The sequence below is a fragment of the Alternaria conjuncta genome (assembly GCF_024043145.1).
Source record: "Alternaria conjuncta strain BMP 0040 chromosome Unknown scaffold_22, whole genome shotgun sequence".
In the NCBI taxonomy this organism is placed as follows: Eukaryota; Fungi; Ascomycota; class Dothideomycetes; order Pleosporales; family Pleosporaceae; genus Alternaria; species Alternaria conjuncta.
The window spans coordinates 336,254-361,815 of NW_026250111.1; the positions used below are offsets into that span (position 1 = coordinate 336,254).

Genomic DNA, 25,562 nt, shown 5'->3' on the forward strand with positions numbered 1-25,562 from the left:
ACATAGCACGTTCTGGATGACTGGAAATGACGATATGGGATCTGTCTGCTGCATGAAACTGAGTTGTATCCTTCTGATATTTTGTTGTGATGTGTTTCTACAGACTCGATGCGAAATTGCGCGGCCGTCTCTGCTGTAGTATAACATGAAGCGCAGCTCTTCAGGCTGTACTGTCGACATCATACTCGACATCAGTCCTAATAACATACTTCGCACCCTCAACAACCCCCGTGCCTTCATGAAGTAGCGCTCCTTGCGCCTCGCCGTGTGGAAATACCGCGACACTACCCATGATGGGCTTAACAGGGTAAGCGTTAATAACGCCCTCCTTAACACTAGGAACGAAGAAAGTCGTCTCACCACCCTTGAACTCGTCGTTGAGGTAGATGAGGAAAGTGAAGAGAGAGGACTGGCGCGCGTCGGTTGGCGACGCATCGTATTTGTAATCATCAGTGATGGGATCGATACCTGAGGGTGGCCATGCGCCATCTACAAGAGTTAGCCTATGGATCGTTTTGGTTTGTTAGAATATACGAACCGATGTGCATGCGATACTCAGCACCCGGCACGTATCTGTATACTCTGAAGCGGCGGTTGATACCGCGCACTTTCTTGCCAGCCACGCTGTCCGGCACAAACGCTTTCACTCTTTCCCAGAGCTTGTCGTGAAATGCCTGGTCGACGATCCAGTAGAAGTTGTGTGCTAGCACACTAGTGTCTTCACCTTGCGGACGCATCGGCGCATCGGGGATGAACTCTATAGTCTCACCGGCTGCGATGATGGCGGAGCATTCCTCTGGAGAAAGTACGTCCTTGATCAGTCGGAGGTTGGGTACGATTGGGTGCTTGAAGCATTCTGTCTTGGGTCCTTTGCCGAGCAGCACAGCGTCGTCTTGGGAGGCGTAAAGGATTGCAGGGTGAAGGTTCGGTGGTTTGCGCTGCAGACCGGCGGTAGTTTCGATAATGCGGAAACGGTCCTTGAGGTCGGGGGAGCATGATTTGAAGATGCTCTTGTCTTCAACGCTTTGTCGAACTTGGCGAGTGGGTTTGCTGGTGCCTCGTAGATCCCAGGTGTCTTGTAATGAGATACCTGATGCGATGTCTATGCCGTGGGCTGTGGTGTCTGTCGGACCCGTGACTCTTAGTATTGAATCCAGCACCCCGATCAGTTCGTCGTTTTGCGCATTTGTACCGACCACTGTATGACTAGGGACCTGCACATGAATCGACAGTCCGGAGACTACGTCCAGAGTACGCACCCAACGACAAAGAGCACCTAGTGTTGGTGTGTCTTTCCTGATGCGCATCTCTGCCAACAGGATGAGGGCTTCTGTGTACTTGGCGTCTGTGAGCGCACCTGATATTCGCGCAGTGAGATTACTGCCATCTATTCTTACGCTTAGTCTTCCATGTTGAATCTAAGATATCAAACGTACCAGCTGAGTTCAGGCCGGTAGTACATGCTTGACGGAAGTCGTACACAGCAGTCCTCAGGTCTTTGCACGCTTTTGACTTGATTAGTAGTGGATGTGAGGATAGCGTTTGTAATGTCTCAACTGCGACCTCGATCTCTTCAGATGAGATGACCGAATGTACGCTTGCTGGCTCGAGTGGATTCGCATCTTGTGGTGGACTTGGAATGCTGTTCGGGTACTGCTTCTTTGCAGCCTGCAGTTGCGCATTCGCGCTACGTTTCCGCTTGGCCATGCTTGATGATTAATTTTCTAGACGTGAAACTGGAGAGCGGAATAGTATCCACCAAGGATGTGTCAGCGATTACCGTGACGGATGTGAAGTAGTCCGTCATGTACGTGCATGCCGAGGTTTACGGCGGCGAACGTAGAAATTTTGTGGTCTGTGCTCTGGACTAGGCGGGGCAATGCTGTGCAGGACTAGTGCGGAAAGGCCCGCTCTCCAGTCTCACCACCTCAGGATGCATGCAGGCGCATTACATCTACATTACATGTCTGAGCCTGAGACTCGAAAGATCCTACGTCTAACACAAATCTTGTTCGTCCGATGACTAATCCAACGGTCATGAGCTCATTCACTGCAAAAGAACTATGTATACCTCGATTGCCTACTGTATCCACAGCAGTGCAGTAGACTAGAAGCCCTGAGCCCACACACTCGGCAGTTCAACGGCGCTATGCAGGCTACGGGGTCTGAGACACGATTGACGGAACGGGGTTAACGACAAACAATGGGCCGACGTACGTGTTACGTGCGGATCGAGGGGTACATTCCAGAATCCTGAGTACTCAGGTATATAGATAACTCGGGCGATCGCCCTTTTCTTTTTCTTCACACATCTATACAAATTTTCGCTCATACACCTGTCTGAATATACTCTTACTTTAACATATAACCCCCACTTCGACATACATACATACTCACCAAAATGGCTTCCACCTCCTTCTACCAGGCCACCGTGCCCACCTTCAAGGGCATCGCCAACAGCGCTGTTGGCTTCCTCACAGCAGCCAAGGAAGAGCAGGCAAAGAACAGCTCGCTGCCCTCCGACCAGGACCTTCTCAACGCCCAGCTCGGCGACATGCTTCCCCTCCGCATGCAACCCATCCTCGTCGGCAAGTTCCCACTCGATGGCCTCACCACCCTGAAGCTCAACGGATCGGCCGCACCCCCTAACCTGGACCCCTCGTCATTCTCGTCCCTCGACGACGTCATCAACTTCTTCAAGCAGTTTGCTGCCGTCTTTGACGCCGTTGACGAGAAGGCTTACAACGAGAGCGCTGGAAAGAGCTTCGATGTAACCGTAGCGGGCAAGACTATGACTATGTCTAACTTGGCTGAATACTACAACAGCTTCGTCATTCCCAACAGTTAGTATTACCCTCGATGGAACTACATGTTAAATGTAGAATGTATGCTCACACGGACTTTCAGGCTACTTCCACCTCAACGCCATGTACATGCTGTTGAGGAGCAAGGGATTCACTCTTGGCAAGGGCATCTACGTCAAGCCTTTCTTCACCGAGCAAGCGAAGAAGGACTGGGCCCCGTTGATGGGTTAGAGAGCGCCATATGCTGAGCTGCGCTGTGTCTATTTAGCGAAAAGACTCGATAATCAAAGAGCACGCATTGGATAGAAATGGAATGAATGACATCACATCAATCTAGTCGACAGAGGACAACTAGACCTGCCTGCACCTATTAGTTTTCTTGCTCGTATGGAAGTGAGTGTCTAATATATGAATGAGTACACAGAACAGAAGACATTGCCAGAATGTCTGTCAGCCTGCAGTGCTGATGTTCATTGTTCTTATCAGCTACTTTACTTGTCGAAGGCATCTCTCAGCTTCTCAAAGTGTGCCCTCATCTCTTCCCCAAGCTTTCCTTCAACATCTGCCAAAATCGTACACACCAAGCTATAGTTGTTACACAAGAACCTTTCCCTCTTCCGCGCATCGCTGATACCCTTGCTCAGCTTGGTGAGGTAGGCTTCGTACTCGCTCCTCAGTCTGCCCACGGATACACTGACTGGCTCGTCGTCGCCTGCTTCCGAAGAGAGAGCCAGAATGCCTTGGAGAAGGTTTGCAAACTTTTGTGTGAGAGGTGTTGGCGCTGTGGAGGTAGCGGTGGAAGAGCTTGAGCCAAGTAGCGCCGCACCGGTCGAAGGTCGGCCGGGTAGAGATGCAGTGACTTTCTGGAGTGAGGTGCAATGCATGTCCAGAACCTGCTGGAACCGTGGCCAGAGTAGCATATTGGTTGCGTTGATATAGCCTTCCACCGTCGGCACCTTCCTACGTTGTAGTTCGAATGCGAAGTGCTGGTTGAGTCGTACACACAGGAGTATACCAAGCGTGTCTGTTGTTGCTTCAACGAGCGACTTTGTAACCGCTTGGCCGACTGCTAGCGTAGGCTCGAAGATTGAGTTAAAGGTTCGTGAGATCGCGTGAAAGTTTTGTGATGGGGCGAAGTATGTAGATATGAAGGTGTACTCAAAACATGCGTTGTCGACGAGTGCGAGGTTGAAGCTGCGGAAAGGGACTTCGAGGTAATGCGGCGACTTCTCGTCCTCGGCAACGTTCGCTGGCAAGGCATTGACAGAGGAGCTCTTCAGTGCGTCGCGACGTCGTCCGAGAGAGAAAGCGTCGTATGCAACTGGTGCGTTTCGAGACTGACCGAGCAGAGTTCCAGCTCTTCTCGCACTGGGATCTTCGCCCAGAACATCATACCTGTCCATAGCATGCACTTTGATCTTTTCGAGCGCGGTTCGGTATCGGCTGAAGTGGTTGAGGTAGTACCACCGCATGGTATATATGTATGCCTGCGCTATCTGTTGCGCAAGCTCTGCCTGGTGTTTCGCGAGGAAAGAATACAAGTCTTTATATTTTAGGAATGCTTGCTGTTGGATGATCTGCGCATTAATGGAAGGTGAACGGATGGCCTTGATCTGGGCGACTATATAGTCTCGTATTCGTTCAACGGCGCGATTTATGAGATCGTCCAGCAGGGGCTTGACGTCCTTTATGGCCATCAAGTCTGGATGTTCTTTGGCTTTGTCGTTGACTGTCTTGGACCGTTTCTCGACTTCTGCAAGGGCACGCACGAAGCCGTCATCGACCAGACCTTCAGCGATCTTGCGCACGACAGCTGGTGATATGCTGATGTCTTCGACCGCCGGTCCCAGCAGCTTCTCCACTACTTTTCGGTTTTCCAGCTTGGTGTTCAGAGCAATGGACCGGTTCTGGAGTGATTCTATCTCTGCAGATACGGCCTCGAGATCCGACTGGAAGTTTGTCAGGTTTGCTTCCACTGACTTGAGCACCTCATCGCACGCCAGTATCGACTTGTGTAGGTCCTCAAACTTGTCTTTGTCTTTGTCATCTGCAAGCACAATGAGCAAAGACCTGGGACTCTGAGCATGAAAACATACATTCTTCGACTGACTGCGCGCTATATGTATGTACAGAAGTGGGCTGCTGTCGCTCTGCGGTCTTCGCCGCTGCGAAATCGTGCAAGCTCAGGTCCCCGAAATCAATATCCTCCTCTACCACTTCAGGCTTCTCCAATATACGCGTCGAGTCTTCCCCGTTCGTGGCAGGCGGGTTGCGCGGCGGTCCTCCCATAATCGAGTCTAGCACGTGTATGGGATCTGGCACGTTGGGCGGAACACCCCCTGTCTGGCGCCTACGTGGCCCGCCATTTGGCATGCGCGCGGATAGAGGCAGGCTCGCAGTCGAAGCATTGGGCGATATGAGGGGCGTCAGCGAAGACGATCGCGGATTCAGCCCCGGCCTCACGGGTTGCGCGGGTGCTGGATAGCCCCTTCGGGGAGCGGGCGAGTACGAGTCGCGTCGTGGAGGCGGCGTGCCGGTGGGCGTCGAGTACGAAGAGAGCCTATCTAGACCCCACATGATGCCTACTGGGTCGCAATCAGTTCAAGGGTGCATGCTAAGAATCAAACACGGATAGCGAGGTCTGAAGGTAGTTGTAGAGCACCTCGATTCACATAGCAGGCCCGGCGATTGTTTAATCCGCGAGCTAGACAGGGATTCGCTAGCGCCACCTTCCCCTCCGCGCCTGCCCAATTTTGCCCACGCAAAAGACTTCTCTCTCCATCTCCATTTAAGGACACTGCCCACCCCACTGCCCTTCGCCCAGCAGCCCGAACTCAGCCTCTCCTCCCCGTCGCATCCAACTCTCATTCATCACCATGGCGGACAACAACGACGCGCAGGTACGTCCCTCGGAATTCAGCCCCGCATGTGCTCTTACCCCACCCTTCGGAGCACTGTCGCCAGCTGCGCTCCAGCTTCGCACCCTCTTGCGCCGCCCTCTTGCGCCCTATACTGACGCCGCAAATTATAGCATGAGCACACCTTCGACTCCGCCGATGCGGGTGCCTCCACCACCTACCCCATGCAGTGCTCTGCCTTGAGGAAGAACGGTTTCGTCTGCATCAAGAACCGCCCCTGCAAGATCGTCGAGATGACCACCTCCAAGACCGGAAAGCACGGCCACGCCAAGGTCCATCTGGTCGCCATCGACATCTTCACCAGCAAGAAGCTCGAAGATCTCTGCCCCTCCACCCACAACATGGACGTTCCCAACGTCACCCGTCGCGAGTACCAGCTCGTAAGTGGCCCATGAGGCTCCAATGCGACGCCTGAGCTAACACGCGAACTAGCTCGACGTTACTGACGACGGTTTCCTCTCCCTCATGTCCGACGACGGCTCCACCAAGGACGACGTCAAGATCCCCGATGGTGAAGTTGGTGACAAGATCAACAAGATGTTCACCGAGGACGGAAAGGACACCAGTAAGTTGCACTCGGAACAGGCGATTTTTGGGCCTTGCTGACATACCACCAGACGTCATTATCCTTACTGCCATGGGTGAGGAGGCCTGCATCGACGCCAAGGAGGCTCCCAAATAAGCGCATCGCTCAATACGTAGACTGTTTGGCAGGAAGCAAGGTGCGGACTGCAGACAGATTACAAACGGGGCTGCAACACTCTTTGCATATTGCGTGCAAAGTTGTAGCTCCGCGGCAAACGTAGCATTCTCCCGTGCGATTTGCACTAGGCGACCAATGCACGAGGTTCTTCGGATGGTTTTGGGTTCTTTGCATTGCCATGTCTGGGAAACGTATTACGATGCATTTCCCTCTTTAGATATATCCCTTACGCTTCTGGCAATGAATAAAAGGTGATGACTTTACGGCAAATGTCGCGTCCCTCATTGGTAGAAAATTCGTGTGACTGGTTGCCGGATCCGCGCTAGTTGCCGGCGAACTTCGATCTCGTGTAACCTGGACCACAACTATAGCATGTGACGCAGCACTCGAACGCACTTGATCTCACTCGCAGCCTCGTTACCTTGAAATATCTGCATCCACTCTTTCCATATTCGGGTACACCGCCAAATCCATTCAAGCCTCGTTTATGTCGACTAAAGGCCCCGTTTGTGGCGTAGAAAACTGCCGATCTAGACGCTACGAAGAAGGCGAAGACGGCTTCTTGTATTGTCAGAACGGCCACCAACAGGCTGGCTTAGTCCGCGGAGAAGATGACGATGACTACGTAGGGGCTTCACGAACAGTCACGCGCAAGAAGAAAGAGACGGAGGATGACGCCAAATCCACTGGTAAAATTTACAAGGGCGCCCGAGGTTTTGATTTATACTTGAAATGTCTGCAGCTCGTCCTGCGACATCAACTTTGGTTCCTCATCAAGGATCGAGGATTGCCTGTTGAACTTGAAGCAGTTACACGCGATCTCTGGTCGCTGCGCATTGCTCAACTTGGAGACCGGATCGCGAGTCAGGATGAAGAGTCCTCAGAGTCACAGAGTCAACAACTTTTCAGCACCATGGAAAGCGAGGATGATGCCACAGATACTGAGAAGGGTCATCTCAGAGATACCAAGGGAAAAAGGAGCATGAGGTTAGCCGCCGCACCCAATCTCAACGATTGTCTAGTCTTGTGCTACCTTGGTATCTTGACACTAAGGCTGCCGTTCACACCAGGCGATGTCTATGCGTGGGTCATTGATGGCAAACTAGCATATCGCAGAGCAATCAAGCTACTGCCACTCGCCATGAGAGATCGACTGTTACCTGCCTACCGTGCTGTTCTCGATCCGAGCGTATCACTTACTTACACACGATTTTACAAGACGCTCATAGACCTACAAATGAGCTACAGCAAAGACCACGGTATCACTTGGCCAGCTCTGAACGTGCCGCTCCTTCTGTTCCGCTATCTGAAAGAGCTTGCCTTGCCACTGGAGCTTTACGATGCAACAAAACGACTCGGCGACTTGCTCGGCTATGACTTCGCTCCTCACCACGACGGTAAGAAGCGTCTGAGTATACGGCATCTCGCTGAGGCGCAACTAGTGAGCTCCCTCGTCATATGCATCAAGCTACTTTATCCTCTCGACGATGAGAAGCGTTATCCGAAATCCTCTTCCGAACCAACAGCGGCGGCGATGAACTGGGAGGTGTGGCGGGAGCAGATGAAGGCCGCGGAGGAAGCCAGGCGAGGAGGAATGGGACGCTTCACTACCGAGGAGTTGACAAAGGTGCAAGAGAAGGATGTTCTCACGATGGGCCCTGAAGAGATGGATCAGTACCTGGACTTCTACGCCACCGAGTATCTGGATGATGCCGAAATTCAGCGCACCAGGGATGCTGATGACTTCCGACATGCGCTGTACAATATGTTTCCTATCGACACTACAACACTTCATCCTCCACAGGAGGCATCCCACACTTTACCATTAAACGAAAAACTGGAGGTGATAAAAGTGGTTCAGGGCGCAATGGAGACAGTCTCAGTGGTAGCCGAGGAGAACACTGAGATACTTAGGATAGGGCAGGCATACCCGATTTGGAAGACGGAAGATGATATTCCAGATGTAGCAAAGACGCTGTACAGAGAAGCTGCAAAGATCGCAGGGCTATCGATGAACATGCTCATATTAGCGGTCGGTTCCACGGAAGCAAGGGTTGAGCAGTGGAAGAAAGCACAGAAGAGGCAAGCTTGAGGTCGGCACGTGCATGTAATAATACAAATCCAAAGCGTGACTATCACTTGCCAAACAGGTGTCTTCTTTGAATTAATGCACGCTTGATGCGCCGGTTTGGAGTGATGGAAGGCGTCACACGTGAGGGGCGCTTGACGTGAGCTAACGCTTGCCGGCCTAGCATGGGTGTCTGTGCGCGCACACAGTGTGGAATTCGTCTACCACTTCCGCCCTCAACCTCGATACTGAGATCACGGAACACCGCAACACCGCCAAAGATGCAGATCTTCGTGAAGACCCTGACGGGCAAGACCATCACGCTCGAAGGTATATCTCGGCTGCACGAATTGCAATGGGCCCCGCGCTGACTTATTCGCAGTTGAGAGCAGTGACACCATCGGTACGCACACCCCCAATGCCACTCGACGGCAGTACTCCGCACCGCGCCGCATCGCATCGCATCGCCCGCGCTTGCAAAACATGTAGAAGAGGGAGGATAGCAGCTGACAGCGGGCAGACAACGTCAAGTCCAAGATCCAGGACAAGGAGGGCATTCCCCCGGACCAACAGCGCCTGATCTTCGCCGGAAAGCAGCTCGAGGATGGCCGCACTCTGTCCGACTACAACATCCAGAAGGAGTCCACCCTCCACTTGGTCCTCCGTCTCCGTGGTGGTATCATTGAGCCTTCGCTCAAGGCCCTTGCCTCCAAGTACAACTGCGACAAGATGATCTGCCGCAAGTGCTACGCACGCCTACCACCGAGGGCTGTCAACTGCGTACGTCATGAGAAAATATCTGTTCCTTGAACCAGGAACGGTTGGGGCATCGGACTTTGACTAACAACACCACAGCGCAAGAAGAAGTGCGGACACACCAACCAGCTCCGCCCCAAGAAGAAGTTGAAGTAAACTACTCGCCTCTATCGGCGTCTGGCGAAGAGAGCAACGGGGTCGGTGGAAACGAATTGCAACGATTGCATGCGATGGATATGAGGGCTAGGTCGCTACTACTTCTTCCACGGCACATGGCATCAATGGCGTGCTTGTCTTGTCTCGCATCTGAGACTTTATGAAGGGAATCAGGCATGTAGAGTGAATCGATCAAATTCAAACACCACCAGCTTCGACTCTATTGTTACCCATACTGCTATGTCGTGTTGCGCATGTTTGACAGTCTTGCAACAGGTCACGTGAGATCGCGTCACGAGCGTATCTATGACGTCACCGATCATACCGCACGGCGTTCAAACGCCAAAAGCCTGGAAACGCACTGATGGATCTGAACTCTTGAACTGTGGTGCTCCATGTCGTATGAGCCCTGAGATTTCGATTCAAGAGGCCATGGCCGTGTGTCACATATGATCACATCAACATGCGATAGTTTTTGGATTTTCGTTGATTTGATCGTAGAAAACATCGGATATACAGGTACACAAATTTTCTCTTGCTCGCATACTAAACACTCGTAGATATGAAATCGAACGTCTTCGCCATCATTGCTGATGATCGTCGCAATAAATACCGTGAGGCCGGGCTGCAGTGCCATTTCTCGACACAGTTCCCTATTCGTCACTCTCACCGTAAACCAAGAGCGCCACCGGACGTATAGCGCAGACGCCGATCCAAAAATGTTTCGTATCCAGCAGGTAAAAGGAAGTACACATCATCTCTTGTTCAGAGAAGACCGTACGTGTAAACAAGAAAAGGGTAAAACTCGAAACTCCGAGATACAACGAGGAGCGTGAAAATGGTATCGTAACGCCTCGCTATGCATATAAAAACAGGGTAGAATTCAAGAAGTGTAGGTAGTATGAGCGCGGCCGACGAAGGGCTCGGTGGCGGACGTGTGCTGTCTGGTGTGGTCGCGGCGGTGGTACAAACGCGGAAAAAAACGGGTATAGTTGAAGGGAGTTTGCCATCCGGGATGGCATGGGCGATGCGAACAGGGAGGTGCTTAGACACGAGGCTTCTTCCAGTAATATTGCTATAACTGGTTAGCGATTGATCTTGAGGAAGACATTGATGAACAACGGGTGTAGGGGCTGGTGAGTGTGACGTACCTTGTGTGTCTTCCTTACAGACCGCAGTCCGGTGCTGCGTGTACCGGCGGTGATGGTTTCACGCCTCATCTGGTTGGTGTCCATCTCAGGGACGTAGTAGAACTCGTTCTCAAGCGGTTGGCCAGCGGCATCCTTGCCGGCACGGGGGATCTCACCAACACAAGGAGTGTCGTCTAGGATCCTCTTGAGCTCTTGTCTGGAGAGCTGAGGAAGGGGCGTGGATGCGCCGTTGCCCTCTTCATCCTTGCCATCTGTGCTCTTAATTGCACAAGCCTTCAATTCGGCAGGAAGGTTGCTGTGGATGGCGGAGAGTGGCTGCGAGTGGATACGAGAGAACGCCAACTGGTTGATGACGTGATTCTTGATGGGCGACTCTTTGAACCGGATAGGCTCCGTAACACGACGTCTGGGAGACGGCGATAGTAGTGGTCCGCGCATACGGGGAGCGTTGGGCTGTGTTGGCGTAGCTGTATTGAAAGAGGCCATACCGTTGAGCAAGTTCTGACCGAAGGGTCCGAATGAGTGTACAACAGGGTCGTTCTCTTCGTCGTTGTCGGAGAAGTCGTCGGCAGCGAAGTTGATACTCTCCTTGGGGTCGATGACAGGACGAACTTCGTGACTAGACCGGGAGCTTGGGAGAGAGGGGCGGATAAAGGTCTGGTCTGCAGAGCCTGGGGTCTTGACGCCAGGGCTATCTACACTTGCATCGGCATCTTCAAACACTTGAACAGGGCCGGACTGGGCATTCGAGCTGAGGCCCGCGAAAACCGGGGGGCGGATAGGGCTTTGAGAGACAGGCGAGCGTGGAACAACAGGAGGACTAGAAGCCAAGTTCTCTTGGGTACGCGTACGAGTCGGGGTAGGCATGCCTTCTTCCTCGGATTCCCAGGAGAACTTTGATACAGGGATGGTCGGCCAGGCAATCATGACGCGGGTATCCTGTACATCCAGCATGATGGCCGTCTCGGGGTTCTCTGACATGTAGGTGTCTCCCTTGCTCAGCTCGAAGATGCGTCCCTTGCAGTGGATCTTCGCACCGTTCCATCCCAGACATTCAACCTCGATGTAGCCGTGCGGGTATGGCGGGCTTGGCGCGTGATAGGCAGCTTGGACGTGGACGCGTGAGATGAGGCGGTTGGTGGAGAGCTGGTAGTCCGAAGTGTTGGAGCTTCGGCCCATTCTCACGACCTCGCCATCTGCGGGGAGGTCGACGGTGGGCACAGCACCGAGTGGGGTCCTCTCTGACAGAGCAGAGAAGGTTCGCTCGAAGCCCGGCCGGGCATGGCGGGGCGACGAGGAGAGAATGTTGGTCGACGACGTGGGCTGGGGGGTCGGGTAGTACTTCAGCTGCTTGGGGAAGGTGGGCGAGTCCTCTTCGAACTTGCGTTTCGAGGACGTTGGGCGTGGAAAGGGCGATGAAGAGAATGGCCCATCTTCGCCGAAGGCCGGAAGAAGCGTTGGGGTGGGCTTCCGAACATGGCCCGACTGCGTCTCTGTCGACTGGATGAGGGAGTGCGGCATCGCCTTGCTGGGTGAAAAGTCCATCTCGTGTGGGGAGCTCCTAAGACGCGGTGCTGCAGGCGTGTCGAGGTCTATGGGGTAAGGTGGACGTGTCTCGAAGGAGACGGGCAGGCCGGCGGCTGCAGAAGGAGTGTTGGGAACGCGAAGATTGACACGAGGCGGTATGGGAAAAGAAAGACGTAGGTTAGGAGGAAGAGGCCATGAGGTCAATTGCGAAACTACGGGTCACGAACGCGATCATGGAAGACGTCGCGACACGCGGGTGTGGGTTGGCTAGCGTGATGAAGCTAGGACCGTCGTAAGAACCAGCACCCAAGTTCACCACGCATTCCGCCCTTGCAATACGTCTTTTGTAACATGCTTTCAGATAGAAGATGCCCTGCGTGTCTCAGCTAGTCCGATTGCATTCTTTTCCAGGCTTTTGCAGCGCTTCTTCGCTATACATATCACAAAGTTCAGTCACGTCGGCCACATCCGTTCACCAGCCTCTGTGCACGAGCACAATTATTACGCCTATGACATACATTCTGCCCTCGGCTGCCACTTTAACTTGGTTTTCTCCGCTCTGCCAGCCCCTCTGCACTGCAGCCAATTCCACATTAATCTGCAATCATTGGTAATGTCTACGCGCTGGGACGGAATCTTTCACACTTCCTGCTGCCCTAATGGCATACACGTCGGTCACAGTAAACTTCACGACTGCGTGAAGTAAAGTGAATACCCCAAAAGCAATCTACACGCAGGCACTCAACGCGTACCGAGATCTTGATGTACTACGCGTTCTTGGGCAGCGATCGAATGGACCCACAGCCGTACGCCAATATCCAGATACAGGCAAACGTCACGCAGGTGAAAAGAAAAACTTTGTGCAGCAATCGATGCAGCTAACGTGAGAGCAAACACGTTCGTAACCAAAGTGGAGCGGTAGGGCCGACGGACGCGCGACAGCGGTATAGACGCGTCGTGAAAGATGGCCAGGCGAGCGCACGGTGATGGCGTTTCGGCTGGACCGTGTTCGGACTGGCTTCGATCAATCGATAACGAACACTTTTGTCTCGTGTGGGCAATTCAATACAGAGGTGATAATTGCTGCCGCGTCCACGAAACCTTAATGGCCCAGTCCACAATAGTGTGAACATCTCGCATCCACTTTTCTGTGGTGGGCACAAATGGCCTCGGGATGATAGCCTGTGTACCCCTATACTACATTGACGCGCTGCTCATGAAACGGCTGACGGCATGGGGACAAGGACTGAAATTGAAATCCATCGGCTGGTGACATTGCAAGGGTGAATAGCCTGTCGTGTGCTTGAGGATACTGCGACGCGACGATTGGCTCTGAGGAGCCCCGCATTTGACTTCGGAGCTTCGGAGAAACTGTGGCGCCGGCAAAAAGTTCGAAGGGAAAGTTGGACAAGGGTCTAGCCCAGAATTTCCAGCGACCAGCAACATCGCACCAAATCACCGCAACAATGGCCAAATCCAAGACCCTTACCAAGAAGGTTGAGAAGGCGCCCGAGGCGCCGCTCACTACCAAAGCCACGAATGGCACGCCCTACCAGCTCGACCCGTCGCAAGTCGAGCGCGCGGCCAAGGCGCTCGTTGCGCACATGAAGAAACACGTCGAGGACAAGAAGGAGGAAGCCCCCAAGAAGAGCTTGGCGGCCGATGAGGACGAGGCGGAGGAGGTCGACGAACCCATCTTTCTCAGTCTGGCGACGAAGAAGCAGATTGGCAACACCAAGAGCATGAAGCCTCTGGCAATGTATGTTCGCGCATAGCAGCGCTTGCGCCACATCGCTAATATATACCAGCAAGCTACCCCATCCCATCATTGCAAACGATGTACGGATATGCATCTTCACCAAAGACCCGCAAAGAGCGTACAAAGACCTCGTCGCATCCGACGCTTTCCCGGCCGCCCTTCGCGGAAAGGTGCAGCGTGTGCTCGGTGTAGACAAGCTGAAGAAGCGATACAAGGCATTCGAGCAGAAGCGCGCGCTTCTTGCCGAGTACGACGTTTTCATGGTTGACGATCGAATTATCAAGATTGTCGCAGAGTGCCTCGGCAAAGTCTTCTACAAGAGCAAGTCAAAGCGCCCGATTCCAATCCGCCTTACTGCCGGCGCATACATCGACAAGAGCGCAAAGAAGGACAAGGATGCGAAGGAGTCCCAGAATGTGGTTGGCACACCGCAAGGTGTAGCAAAGGAGATTGAGTCTGCTCTCAACTCGACCTACCTCAGCATGAGCCCCTCCGCCAACACATCTATCAAGGTCGCCAACCTCTCCATGACCCCTCAACAGATTACGGAGAACACTGCCGCTGTCGTGTCCGAAGTCGTTAACAAGCACGTCGGCCAGGGCTGGCGCAACATCCGCAGCCTGCACGTCAAAGGTCCCGCGACCAAGGCCCTGCCCATCTGGCTCGCTGACGAACTATGGACTGAGTCTGAGCAAATCCTTGAAGGACCGTACCACAAGGCCATCACAGAGGGCACACCAAAGGGCAAGTCTGCAGAGCGTAAGAGAAAGTGGGATGAGTGGGAGGAGGAGATGCTCGACGATGAAGAGCTCGCTGCGAAGCAGGCCAGGAGAGAGGCCAAGAAGGCAAAGAAGACAGAGAAGAAGAGCTCCATCAGCAAGGAGAAGCGGAAAGCAATGAAGCAAGAGGCGCTCCAGTCGGTACAGACACCGTTGATTGCTGGTTAAAGAATCCATCACAATCATTGCATGGCACGGCGCAATGTGTTGGCGTTCCGGCGTTCAAAAGATCTGTTTGACGATATGATAGTATACCACTGGTCGGCACATAGCAATACAGACTCTGTGTAACTGTTAGAATGTACATTTGCTTTCTATAAATCACGACGACGCTGCCTTGCTCATGTCATGTTTTTTGCGTGGGCGTAAAAGCTATGGAGAGCTATGACCATGGCCGGCTGTACCTGCCTCGGCTTGATGCCAACGTCATGCAACGCCGCGTAGATCAGTGCGCGTCTCATATGCTCTCAGCTTGCGCCTCTCGAACCTCCACCTTCCACTTTCATTCCACCATCGCCAAAATGCTTCACTTACTTCCAATTTCGACGCTCCTACTCGTGACGCAGGTGATCGCGTCACCGCTCGCACGCAGCGATTCCAAGCCCCTCCCACTGCTCATCTGGCACGGCTTGGGCGACAACTATGCCGCAGACGGCCTGCATAGCGTCGGCGACCTCGCAAACGAGACGAACCCCGACACATACGTATACTACATCCGGCTTGATGAAGATGCTGGAAGCGATCGAACAGCCACATTCTTGGGCAATGTTACAGAGCAGATTGCGCAGGTCTGCGACGACATCGCAGAACACGCGGTTCTGAGCAAAGCCCCAGGCCTCAACGCGCTTGGCTTCTCGCAGGGCGGTCAGTTCCTCCGTGGAATGATAGAGCGCTGTGGCGACAGAATTAAAGTCAAGAACCTGGTCACATTTGGTAGTCAACACAACGGCATCGCAAAGTATCAGCTTTGCAAGGACGGAGACTGGCTTTGCAAGGGCTACATCGGGTTGCTCAAATCCAACACCTGGGGCGCATGGGTGCAGGGGCACCTGGTGCCGGCGCAGTACTTCAAGGCCACGAACGAGACGACTGGAGAACCCACAGAAGAGTATCTCGAATCCTCCAACTTCATCGCGGACATCAACAACGAGAGGGTGCTGAAGAACGTCACCTACGCGAAGAACCTTGCTGCGCTAGACAACTTCGTCATGTACGTGTTCGAGGACGACACCACTGTCATACCGAAGGAGTCTGGCTGGTTCGCGTACACCAACACTACCAGCAACGAGGTCACGGATCTGAGGGATCGCGACATCTACAAAGAGGATTGGATTGGGCTCAAGAAGCTCGACGAGAAGGGTGGTCTACACTTCAAAACGACCAAGGGCGGGCACATGGATCTTGGTGATAAGGTGCTGAAAGATGTCTTCAGGACCTATTTCGCACCAGAGAAGACAGTATGGGATGGTCTGGTGGATGATGTTCAAGAGATAATGGAGTTGTAGACTGTGAAATCATATGGCAAGCCCACTGACGGTAACACGGGCGAGGAGTTGGATTGAATTCACATGTATGAATGCGAATGCAGGTACGACGAGCGATTACAATTTCACGTTTCCATCTCAATTCGGATATTGGGCACCACGCCACGTTGTTTGCTAAACGCAGAGTCAAGTAGCGATCAGTGCCTGGATTTGAATGTTGTTAAGAATATCTATGTATAATGTACGGTGCGCAGCTTTATCGTGTGTCTTGAAGCAAGGTATTCAGGTCGAAAACAACACGAAAAAGTGAGATAGTTCGTAGCCTCCTACAGCGGATGATCCGGATCGGACATTCTCTACACAGCGTTGGAAACAACCACACAAACCAATAATCCTACGACTAGCCCTCCAATCATCGCGCAGTCTTGCACGCACCTCCCCTCCCCCGACCGGGGTTTTGCGGCAGACGTCATGTTTGGGTGGGTCATCATGAGCATCAGCCCACAGCAACACTCCACGCCGACGCCGGTCGAAACGAGTCTAGTCTTGGCCTCTCCATGCTTTAAATACTCCAAGTCTCCCCAGAAACTTCAATTGACACATCTTGCCCATCGCGGCTCCTCTCCACTCTATATTCCTTATTACACGCCTGCGCTGAGCTTGACGCTCCACGGACAGTTATAGGCTTATCGATAAGCTACTAATCCGATCACGATCGTCACGGCGGAAGAGAAGAACGGCAGGAATCAAAGATGTCGGTCTCAGCAGCATTGAAGAGCCGGGTCAGGAGGCCAAGCTATCTCAAGAAGATTGCGAAAGCTGAGGACTTGCTTCACCACTTCCCTAATGGAGCATACATTGGCTGGAGTGGCTTCACGGGTGTCGGATATCCAAAGTAAGCATTTCCATTTCTCTCACGCTACTTTATCGGCCAAGCTATGAGGCTCTTCGGGTACTCAAGGTAGCCCTGACTACGGCGTACGATGTCGGACCTACTTGGTAGTTCGATCTTGGATCCCGAGGTGGAACGGAAGTTTGGCAAGTGACGAAAGCCGAGCTATCTCCGGCTCCACAATTCGAGCTGCGCATGGATCAGGTCAAGACGAGCACTCAAGAGCCTTGGCCATGACTCTCGCCATACATGCCTTGATTTGAACGGTCTTGTCTATTGTATTGGTTAAAGTTTTAGACTAACGGCATGGCAGGAAGATCCCCACGGCCATGGCCGACCATGTCGAAAAGAACAATCTCCAGGGTCAGCTGAAATACAATCTCTTCGTCGGTGCATCGTCAGGTGCGGAGACTGAGAATCGATGGGCACGTCTCAACATGATCGAGCGCCGGTCGCCGCATCAAGTCGGTAAGGAGATCGCCAAGGGTATCAACAATGGCAACATCAACTTCTTCGACAAACATCTGAGTATGTTTCCCGTTGACTTGATGTACGGGTATGTACAAACACGCAGAACTCCACGAAGAGGAAACGGTGCTGATTCCGAGTAGCTTCTACACATTGAACAAGCCCCACAACAAGCTCGATGTGACCATCGTGGAAGCGTCGGCCATTACCGAGGATGGTGGGATCATTCCAGGAGCCAGTGTTGGTGCATCACCTGAACTGATCCAGATGGCGGATAAAATCATCATCGAAGTCAACACCGCAGCGCCCTCTTTCGAAGGCCTACACGACATCACCATGACCGATCTTCCGCCGCGCCGAAAGCCTTACCTCATCATGTCCCCAGAAGATCGCATCGGTACACCGCACATTCCTGTTGACCCAGAGAAGGTTGTGGCTATCGTAGAAAGCGACTACCCCGATCAGACCCAGCCCAACGCCGCCGAGGATGAAACCTCAAGGGCTATCGCTGCGAACTTGATTGAGTTCTTGAAGCACGAGGTCAACCATGGTCGTCTGCCAGAGAACCTCCTGCCCATTCAGTCTGGTATTGGAAACATTGCCAACGCTGTTGTTGGTGGACTTGCAGTATGTTCTCTCTCTTTTGAATGATGGATGCTTCATACTGACAGACACAGTCCGGTGGCGCAAACTTTAAGAACCTCAAGGTATGGACCGAAGTCCTCCAAGACTCCTTCCTGGACCTCTTCGACTCTGGCAACCTGGACTTCGCGACGGCAACTTCGATCCGTTTCTCTCCCGACGGCTTCCACCGCTTCTACGAGAACTGGGATCGCTACGCGCCTAAGCTGCTACTCCGCTCCCAGCAAGTCTCCAACTCTCCCGAGATCATTCGACGTCTCGGTGTCATTGGCATGAACACACCTGTTGAGGTCGACATCTACGCCCACGCCAACTCAACCTGTGTCATGGGAAGCCGTATGCTCAACGGTCTTGGTGGATCCGCCGACTTCCTTCGCTCCTCCAAATACTCCATCATGCACACCCCCTCATCGCGTCCCACAAAGACCGACCCCACTGGTGTGTCCTGCATCGTACCCATGTGCACGCACATCGACCAGACAGAGCACGACCTCGACGTCATCGTCACGGAGCAAGGTCTCGCTGATGTTCGTGGTCTCTCACCCAAGGAGCGTGCCCGCGTCATCATCAAGAAGTGCGCTCACCCCGACTACGTACCCATCTTGGAGGACTACTTCAACAAGGCGGAGTTTGAGTGCCTGAGGAAGGGCTGGGGCCATGAGCCGCATCTGCTGTGGAACAGCTTCGATATGCACAGGCATCTGAATGACCATGGCACTATGAAGCTGCCCAAGTGGGACTACAAGAGTTAGAGAGGGGTATGTAGAGTTAGAATGAAGTGTTTGGATGTAGAGAATGTTCGCGATAAACTTACTCCAGTAGTAGTACAAATGAAACATGACAACGTGAAACAGCAGATCAACCAGCTCATACGTGACCAATAACAAGTAAAACAGCATATATGCTTTTTATGGTCCTCGTCGTGTTGTGGACAGACATGCTCCTTCTACACTTTCAACCTCACCACTGCGACCATCGACGCTCTCGTCTATCCTGCGCGACACCTCTTTTTCAACAACGGCATGTCGCGCGTTTGACTAGCGCGACCATGTTGCACAAGGCTCGACTATAGGATGGGGCGATGATGCAGGTGGATTGCCTCTTCTGCAACTGGTACCACGGATGCCACCTCAGACGAGAGCATGACGTGGGCGTGGGTGTTTGATGCAGGTGTCGAGCCAGAAAACTCTGCTCAGACCAGGCGTTTCCGTGCATATGGCATGGACGCGCTCTTGCCGCGAAAGTCGGAATCGTTCGCTCGTTGGGAAGTGGATTGCCACCGCTAGAGCTACCCGGACGTGGACGCGTCGGCTGGCACCATGTGACTGCGCGGCTCACAAGCGGCGTCAGGCTCTTGCAGATGAGCATGCGCCCGGCTCTGCCCTCTTCCACCACACCGAGACGCGACGCAAGAGCCTCACAGCATCCCTGACATCTCCTGCCACATTCTGCGCGCCTTTTGCGAGCTGTTCCGCGGTGCCCAACAAGGAACTGCTCCCGCCCGTTCGCGCGTCTTCCCGCTATCTCGCGTGCTGCGCACGAACACGGTCCACGGTGCTGCTACGACACGTCTCCGACCATCCAACTCCCACCGAGACCCGCCATTGGGACGTTTGCTACCCTGACATCCTTACCTGCATCTGCATTTTTGGCCCAGCTGCTTCCACTTTGACTGTGAATTGCACTCACAGCGCGAGTCGCTAGTTGCCTCCTACCCCGCCGCCACGCCCGCGAAACCATGATGCGTAAGTCGCGTTCCCCAAGCCGACTTAATTACCCCGGTACTCACGCTGCCATTGCACCAGCAGAACACGCCCACGCCACCCATACAGCAACTATTGCTACCGTAAACAACGCAGAGCCCCAGGCCTCGCAGGAATCAGTCCAGTCTGCTGTGTCTAGTACCTTCTCGGCACCGGCGCTTCCTTCCTCGTCGAGCAATCTTTCCACGGCCACCACTACTGAGACCGACCTCACGACCCCGTCCTCGACCAATGTAGCAGACCAAAGTAAACCTACCGAGGCCCCAATGCCGGAATCGTCGAGTCAGAGTACTGGTGGGCAGGTGCGAGCGGCACCACGCATCGATACCGCTGCTGCCAACGCGCTCCAGACTGGTGACACAGCAGCTGGTTCCATGCCACTAGAGTCTCCAGCAAAGAGCTCCAAGAGAACTGTAGATGGATCTCTCAAGAGCGCTGGGCTAGCGCCTGAAACTCCATCGGCGCCCACCCATTCACACAAGAGGAACAAGAGCATGGATACACACTCAGGTCGCATTGGAGAGGTGCGTAGTATAGCTCCAGGCCATGCTTACAGTCTGCTAACGCGAACGCAGCTATCCGCACAGCTCAAGACGCGTCTTTCCTACGCTATGGTCAAAGTCCAGAACGGCTGGGAGAAGCAGTCGCTCGACGAGCTGGAAGAAAGCCAGTCACAGCGTGGCTCGCCCAACTCTGCTCCTGGGAGGACTGACCATCTAGCTTTCGAATCCCCTGCTACCATCGATCGCCAAAGAAGACCGAGCGGCGTTTCTGACATCTCAGACCAGATGATCATGTCCCCGGCCTCTGATCCAACCCGGTCACTTGCAGGGACTCCAGCCTGTTAGTCGACCCCCAAAACTTACTCTAAACATGCTAACATCTGCCAGCCTACTGGCGACCAGGTACCCGCCCTGCTATGAACGCCGCGGCAAACCTCATATCCATCACTGGCGCACAACACGGCTATGGCCTCGCACCAGCCCCAACCTTCCAGAGTGGGCGAAGACGACGCTCCAGCGTCTCACACGTACCTCCTCCTCTTCTCGGCGCCAGCCAAAGGAAACACTACAGTGATGTAGGAGCGGGTCCACGGTCACCAGCTACCCCTCGAGCAGGCATCCTTCGCATGCCCAGCCAGCAAGCCGAGAAGGACGCCGTCGATACACTCCTCTTCATGAGCAGTCCCAACAACTCACAGCGCTTCCCAGCCGGTGGCCAACCAGCACCAAGTCCACTCCGAGCCGAAGCACCGCAACGACGCGTCATGTTCGAAGCATACCCACCACAAGACAAACGCGCCATGTACCAGCCATCGATGCCCGCACCGCCCCACCACCACCAACACGGACCGTACCCCGCGTACCCAGCGAGATAACAGTAAGAGCGTCTCCGATATGAGAATCCACTCCCCACCCCCTCTTCAACACTATTCTTACGGCTCGACGATCGCATTGCATGGCTGGCGTTGAGATACCCCACTGCACCTATGTCCACATTGTTACTGTCAGCCACCAATCTCCACACCGGACGCATATGTTGTTCATGCCTCGGATGCTTTGGGAGGTTGTATTGATATCGCTTGGCTCCCCTTCATATGTGAGCTTTGCTCAATTACGCTTGTTTACTTTGGCTCTCTGGCTGTGGCTGTTTTTGGCCTCGAGTAACATTTGTATGTTTGAGCGTGTGGGTATGTTATGAATAGGTATTATGACTGTGTAACGAATAGATGATATATGTATATTTTGATGTGCGGGTTTGTGCGGGTGATGGTGATGGTGATATGTGGGGTGGCGATGTATCGAGTACGGGCAGATGGCACTGATGGGGTCGTTAGAAGAGAGAGTGACGGTAGTGACGCGACTGACATGTGGACGACGTGCGGAGTGCGTGCAGTATGTACATATATGCATCATGTGATGAAGTTGCAGTAAAAATTACTTGTATGGACATTCCAAGTCGTCTGTGAGTCGAAGGCCTTGAGGAAGTTATGAACGGAATATGTCTCATAGTCAATAAGGTCTTCGTTTGCATATGTACGCGGTTCTGCACTTTGAACTTGTCCAAACAACTTATATCCGCTGCGCCTTGATCACGACATACCTGCCCAGGTGGGTATCCATACCTTGCCGCTCGTATTCGCAACTAATGGCCGGATTCCAGTGGCTACACATCCTAACAGGGAGGTTCTCCCTTTGCATTGAGCTATTTGACTTTCTATCGCTTGCAAATTCTATCATCCGGGAATAGGCAGTTCCGGTATCGCTCGCGTCGTTTGTGTTGTAAGTGTGTCGTCTAAGGAAACTAAAGAGGTGCGATGCAGTCTACATTTGTGAAAAGACCCGCCGATGGCGAAAGCTTAATGCAATGTAGACTTCTAGGAGGCATGTTCCTAACTTAACTTATCTCTCGAACGATATGCAGCAGTCGCACATACCTCAAGATGTCAACGTCATCTAATTCCAGGCATGGCTACTACTACGGAATGTTTCGACTACACAAATTGCATGGGCTCCGGCATATTGTTTTCTAAGACTACGTGCGACGAAAGTTTCCGGTTCATCGCCACGCCTCTTTGGTGTGGAGTGGGGTACTCTATCATCTCACGTTATTTCAGTTACTCTCCGTGATATCTACTCCTTGTAACACCGTCCATTGGTCTCCTGTCCGTGTTGTTGGACGCGTCGTAGTTTACATGTACATCACAGTATTTGTGACCTTAAGCCTGTAGCCTGCAGTTACTGGCTCCAATTTGCAGACTACGCATTCGCGACTATTTGGGTGCATCAGCGAATTGAAGAGGTTTACCGACGACATGGTCTTTTTCGCATTGGAGAGACTGGGTTATATCACAATGTTATTTTTCTAGATAAGTTGACGTAATGTCTTACTAAAGCACTAACACATTATCTCCCTAGGGCCTGTGTAAAAACTAGTCAGAGTGAGCGGTCTTGTGATAAGCATAACTGATTTGGTGTTATGTACTTAGGCAAAGATGAAAGTAAACCACCGCCAAGCGAGCCCGGGATTCAGATCGTTCGTGTTGAAGAAAAGCAAGGGTTGTTTTAGACGATACAAGCAAGAGAGGTCCTCGTTGTATGATTCATCATCTTAGAATTTTGGTGGGAGTGGAAAATTTAGCATGTCTAGTCAAAAATTGTCCTTCACCACCACCATCATGATAACCCCTCTTTTTTGAATCTTGTGTTGGACGAAAACTTCCAAAATGAAAGCTTGACTTGATCAACAGCTCTACGTGTTGCGGTAGCGTTCTCATTGTGATTTGTAGTCGTTTTAGGCCGATTGGTGCGGAAGTCCAAAAAAAGTCCTTCACGGCCACACCACCAACACCTCCTATTCAAGACCATGATGATCGACGAGGTAGCAAAAAGAAAGCCCGACGTGGGGGTCGAACCCACAACCTTGAGATTTGATACAATCGTGTCTGTTAGGACGTGATAACTAAGAGTCTCACGCTCTACCGATTGAGCTAGCCGGGCTGATGTTGCTTTCGATGGAAGTTTGGCCAAACAAAACATTTATAATGTTACAATAAAGCTCTCGAGCTCCCTAACAATCGTATAGAGTCCTTCGATGTGAAGTTTGGATCGAGATGGAAAATTTTGTTTGGGCATGCGGGTCGGGACTTATCAGATTTTGCCAATACCCGAAAACCCCGCCTTTGCCAACCAGCCACCCATCCATCCGGTACACGGAAAAGACAAGCTCTTTACTTGCTCGCGCTACAGTTCGGGCGCGCTATCGTGGTGTATGCATCTCTATTGAACCTAGCACAAGGACTACTGCAATGGTCGGAAACAATAGATGTGGCTCCAAAACCTTACAAGTCGTTCGCGCATCACTGTTCTGCCTTGTAAGGCATGTTTTTGCTGCCTAGTCAAAACATGCAAGTAATATGCACGACACCGCTCCAGCGGACACCCTTGTCAATCTCGTACGGCATGGATTCTAGAAAGAGACGAGGTATGCCTCCCGCATTACTGTATTGCGACAAGAGACGCGTGCCAACGGTGGCGAAGCACGAAGATGGTCTCATAGAGGCGCATATAAGCTCATCGTGCATGAGCTTGAGGGATGTATACGAGCTTACTAACGGTCGTTAGACCAGCCTCCCTCGGTTGATTATCATCCTCGATGCATGTAAGTTTGTGATGCACACACGTTCGGTGCTCAGTGCGTTGTGGTGTACTCAGGGGTCCGATCCGACGGGTAATATTTGAAACGTCGATGGTGTGCCGCTTAGTGGTCTGAATACGAGGCAGAATGGGAGGCTTTCTGGACCTGCATCGCATGGGTCGAGGATGATACAAGTAGATGGTGCGCTTTGGCCGAGAGACGGTCAGTATTATCGGGTCGACCAAAGATTCATTCCGATGTAGTTGCGATTGCGCCGATCGCTCGCGTGCAAGGGGTAAACACGTGATGTCATCCTAACATCAAGCTGTGCCGCGCAACGCGTCAAGTCGAACCCAAACACTCGAACAACTCCGTGCCCAAAGTCTTGTCGGTGAATCCGCTACTTTTCAGTCATATCCTTGATAATTTGATGTTCGACCATGCCACGGACGCGAGGCGACGCAAGGAGTGGCGCTGATGCGGAATGCGTTGCCAGTCAAGATCAGGAGAAACAGCCGAGAGACACTGCGTCTGGAGTGCAAAACGCGGAGTCCCCGAGAGAATCTGCCGGTCAGAAGAGGAAAGTGACATCCGAAAATGAAGCATATGCAAAGCAACGCCGAACGAGCGAAAGACAGGGAGCAGTTACATCGGTACGGGCCGAAAAGAAGGAAGAGCAACCGAAAGAAGAAGATCTGGAACAGCGGAAACCACGACTCACGACACCAGATCTGGAATATGATTACGATCGATCAAAGCTACGTGACCCGAGACCAACTCCGGGCCGCAGGGCACGCCCGCGCTGGGATGACATCAGTGCGCCCCAAGAGATCAAAGATTGGGTCAGCGAAAGCTTCTACATACCCAAGCCCACGAAGCCTCCTGGACGTCTAAACGCCGCTCTTAAGAATACAATGTTCAGAGATGAATGTCGACTGAACCCCTTCGCGCATTTTCACAAACTGTATGCATGTCATGACAAGGGACGCGAGGGCTCACCCACATACGATCAAGGCGGCTTCGAGCTTGACTACGAGAAGGTGAATGATTGGATGAAACCACAAGCCTACAACAAGAAAAAGATGGTGCGTGGCATGGAGAAAGCAGTCGAACGACGAACGACTGAGCAGCAGAAGATGTTCGACTTGTTCTTTTTGGCCAAGTGGAACGATGACAGAGGTATCGGTCACACCGTGGAGAACTATGTAAAAGACCAGGTGTCAAAGGATATCGGCGTGCCGTGGCACCAAGTCGGTCCGGAGCAGGTACAGCAATGGCGTGACAGAGGCTTCGAGCCTGTCAACTTCTACAACTGGTGGAAAGAGCCCAACGACGAGGAGAAGAAGAGAACGATGAATATGATGTCAGGAGCTAGTTTGAGAAAGGACCTGTAATTACATAACCAACTCTGAGGATGTTCCAAGAAATCATCACTTTGACAACACGCTAGTCTTTCCTCCACCCATATGATCCAAGCTAATCTCAACTCGTCCCATTCTGCCGCCGGAAAGACGTCCATACATTAGGCCCTCCGAAGAGCACATCAGGCCGTCTA

General features: G+C 52.7%; 11 protein-coding genes and 1 non-coding gene across 12 annotated transcripts; 8 read left to right on the forward strand and 4 right to left on the reverse strand.

Moving 5' to 3' along the window:
• Window positions 1-160: 160 nt before the first annotated feature.
• Window positions 161-1,707, reverse strand: J4E85_010337 (uncharacterized protein; the record flags this gene model as incomplete). Its single annotated transcript, XM_051474548.1, has 3 exons — window positions 161-489; window positions 539-1,387; window positions 1,437-1,707. The coding sequence occupies 3 exons, from the start codon at window positions 1,705-1,707 to the stop codon at window positions 161-163; spliced, it is 1,449 nt and encodes a 482-aa protein (XP_051321738.1).
• Window positions 1,708-2,401: 694 nt separating this feature from the next.
• Window positions 2,402-3,035, forward strand: J4E85_010338 (uncharacterized protein; the record flags this gene model as incomplete). The annotated part of the gene is made up of 2 exons (XM_051474549.1): window positions 2,402-2,843; window positions 2,908-3,035. 2 exons carry the CDS (start codon window positions 2,402-2,404, stop codon window positions 3,033-3,035), a joined length of 570 nt encoding a protein of 189 aa, XP_051321739.1.
• Window positions 3,036-3,295: 260 nt separating this feature from the next.
• On the reverse strand, window positions 3,296-5,381 carry J4E85_010339 (uncharacterized protein; the record flags this gene model as incomplete). Its single annotated transcript, XM_051474550.1, has 2 exons — window positions 3,296-4,851; window positions 4,901-5,381. The coding sequence occupies 2 exons, from the start codon at window positions 5,379-5,381 to the stop codon at window positions 3,296-3,298; spliced, it is 2,037 nt and encodes a 678-aa protein (XP_051321740.1).
• A 299-nt stretch (window positions 5,382-5,680) lies between these two features.
• ANB1 (translation initiation factor eIF5A) lies at window positions 5,681-6,404 on the forward strand (the record flags this gene model as incomplete). The annotated part of the gene is made up of 4 exons (XM_051474551.1): window positions 5,681-5,704; window positions 5,836-6,102; window positions 6,155-6,287; window positions 6,340-6,404. 4 exons carry the CDS (start codon window positions 5,681-5,683, stop codon window positions 6,402-6,404), a joined length of 489 nt encoding a protein of 162 aa, XP_051321741.1.
• A 508-nt stretch (window positions 6,405-6,912) lies between these two features.
• Window positions 6,913-8,517, forward strand: J4E85_010341 (uncharacterized protein; the record flags this gene model as incomplete). Its single annotated transcript, XM_051474552.1, has 1 exon — window positions 6,913-8,517. One exon carries the CDS (start codon window positions 6,913-6,915, stop codon window positions 8,515-8,517), a length of 1,605 nt encoding a protein of 534 aa, XP_051321742.1.
• Window positions 8,518-10,450: 1,933 nt separating this feature from the next.
• On the reverse strand, window positions 10,451-12,101 carry J4E85_010342 (uncharacterized protein; the record flags this gene model as incomplete). The annotated part of the gene is made up of 2 exons (XM_051474553.1): window positions 10,451-10,480; window positions 10,557-12,101. 2 exons carry the CDS (start codon window positions 12,099-12,101, stop codon window positions 10,451-10,453), a joined length of 1,575 nt encoding a protein of 524 aa, XP_051321743.1.
• A 1,448-nt stretch (window positions 12,102-13,549) lies between these two features.
• Window positions 13,550-14,789, forward strand: J4E85_010343 (uncharacterized protein; the record flags this gene model as incomplete). The annotated part of the gene is made up of 2 exons (XM_051474554.1): window positions 13,550-13,842; window positions 13,892-14,789. The coding sequence occupies 2 exons, from the start codon at window positions 13,550-13,552 to the stop codon at window positions 14,787-14,789; spliced, it is 1,191 nt and encodes a 396-aa protein (XP_051321744.1).
• Window positions 14,790-15,142: 353 nt separating this feature from the next.
• Window positions 15,143-16,126, forward strand: J4E85_010344 (uncharacterized protein; the record flags this gene model as incomplete). Its single annotated transcript, XM_051474555.1, has 1 exon — window positions 15,143-16,126. One exon carries the CDS (start codon window positions 15,143-15,145, stop codon window positions 16,124-16,126), a length of 984 nt encoding a protein of 327 aa, XP_051321745.1.
• A 731-nt stretch (window positions 16,127-16,857) lies between these two features.
• Window positions 16,858-18,859, forward strand: ACU8 (Acetyl-CoA hydrolase; the record flags this gene model as incomplete). The annotated part of the gene is made up of 4 exons (XM_051474556.1): window positions 16,858-17,000; window positions 17,311-17,553; window positions 17,609-18,092; window positions 18,143-18,859. The coding sequence occupies 4 exons, from the start codon at window positions 16,858-16,860 to the stop codon at window positions 18,857-18,859; spliced, it is 1,587 nt and encodes a 528-aa protein (XP_051321746.1).
• Window positions 18,860-19,845: 986 nt separating this feature from the next.
• Window positions 19,846-21,248, forward strand: J4E85_010346 (uncharacterized protein; the record flags this gene model as incomplete). Its single annotated transcript, XM_051474557.1, has 4 exons — window positions 19,846-19,852; window positions 19,940-20,394; window positions 20,446-20,713; window positions 20,761-21,248. The coding sequence occupies 4 exons, from the start codon at window positions 19,846-19,848 to the stop codon at window positions 21,246-21,248; spliced, it is 1,218 nt and encodes a 405-aa protein (XP_051321747.1).
• A 2,016-nt stretch (window positions 21,249-23,264) lies between these two features.
• On the reverse strand, window positions 23,265-23,370 carry J4E85_010347. The gene has a single exon. It is a non-coding gene; the product is annotated as a tRNA-Lys (tRNA).
• A 1,077-nt stretch (window positions 23,371-24,447) lies between these two features.
• J4E85_010348 (uncharacterized protein) lies at window positions 24,448-25,401 on the forward strand (the record flags this gene model as incomplete). The annotated part of the gene is made up of 1 exon (XM_051474558.1): window positions 24,448-25,401. The coding sequence occupies one exon, from the start codon at window positions 24,448-24,450 to the stop codon at window positions 25,399-25,401; it is 954 nt and encodes a 317-aa protein (XP_051321748.1).
• Window positions 25,402-25,562: the final 161 nt, after the last annotated feature.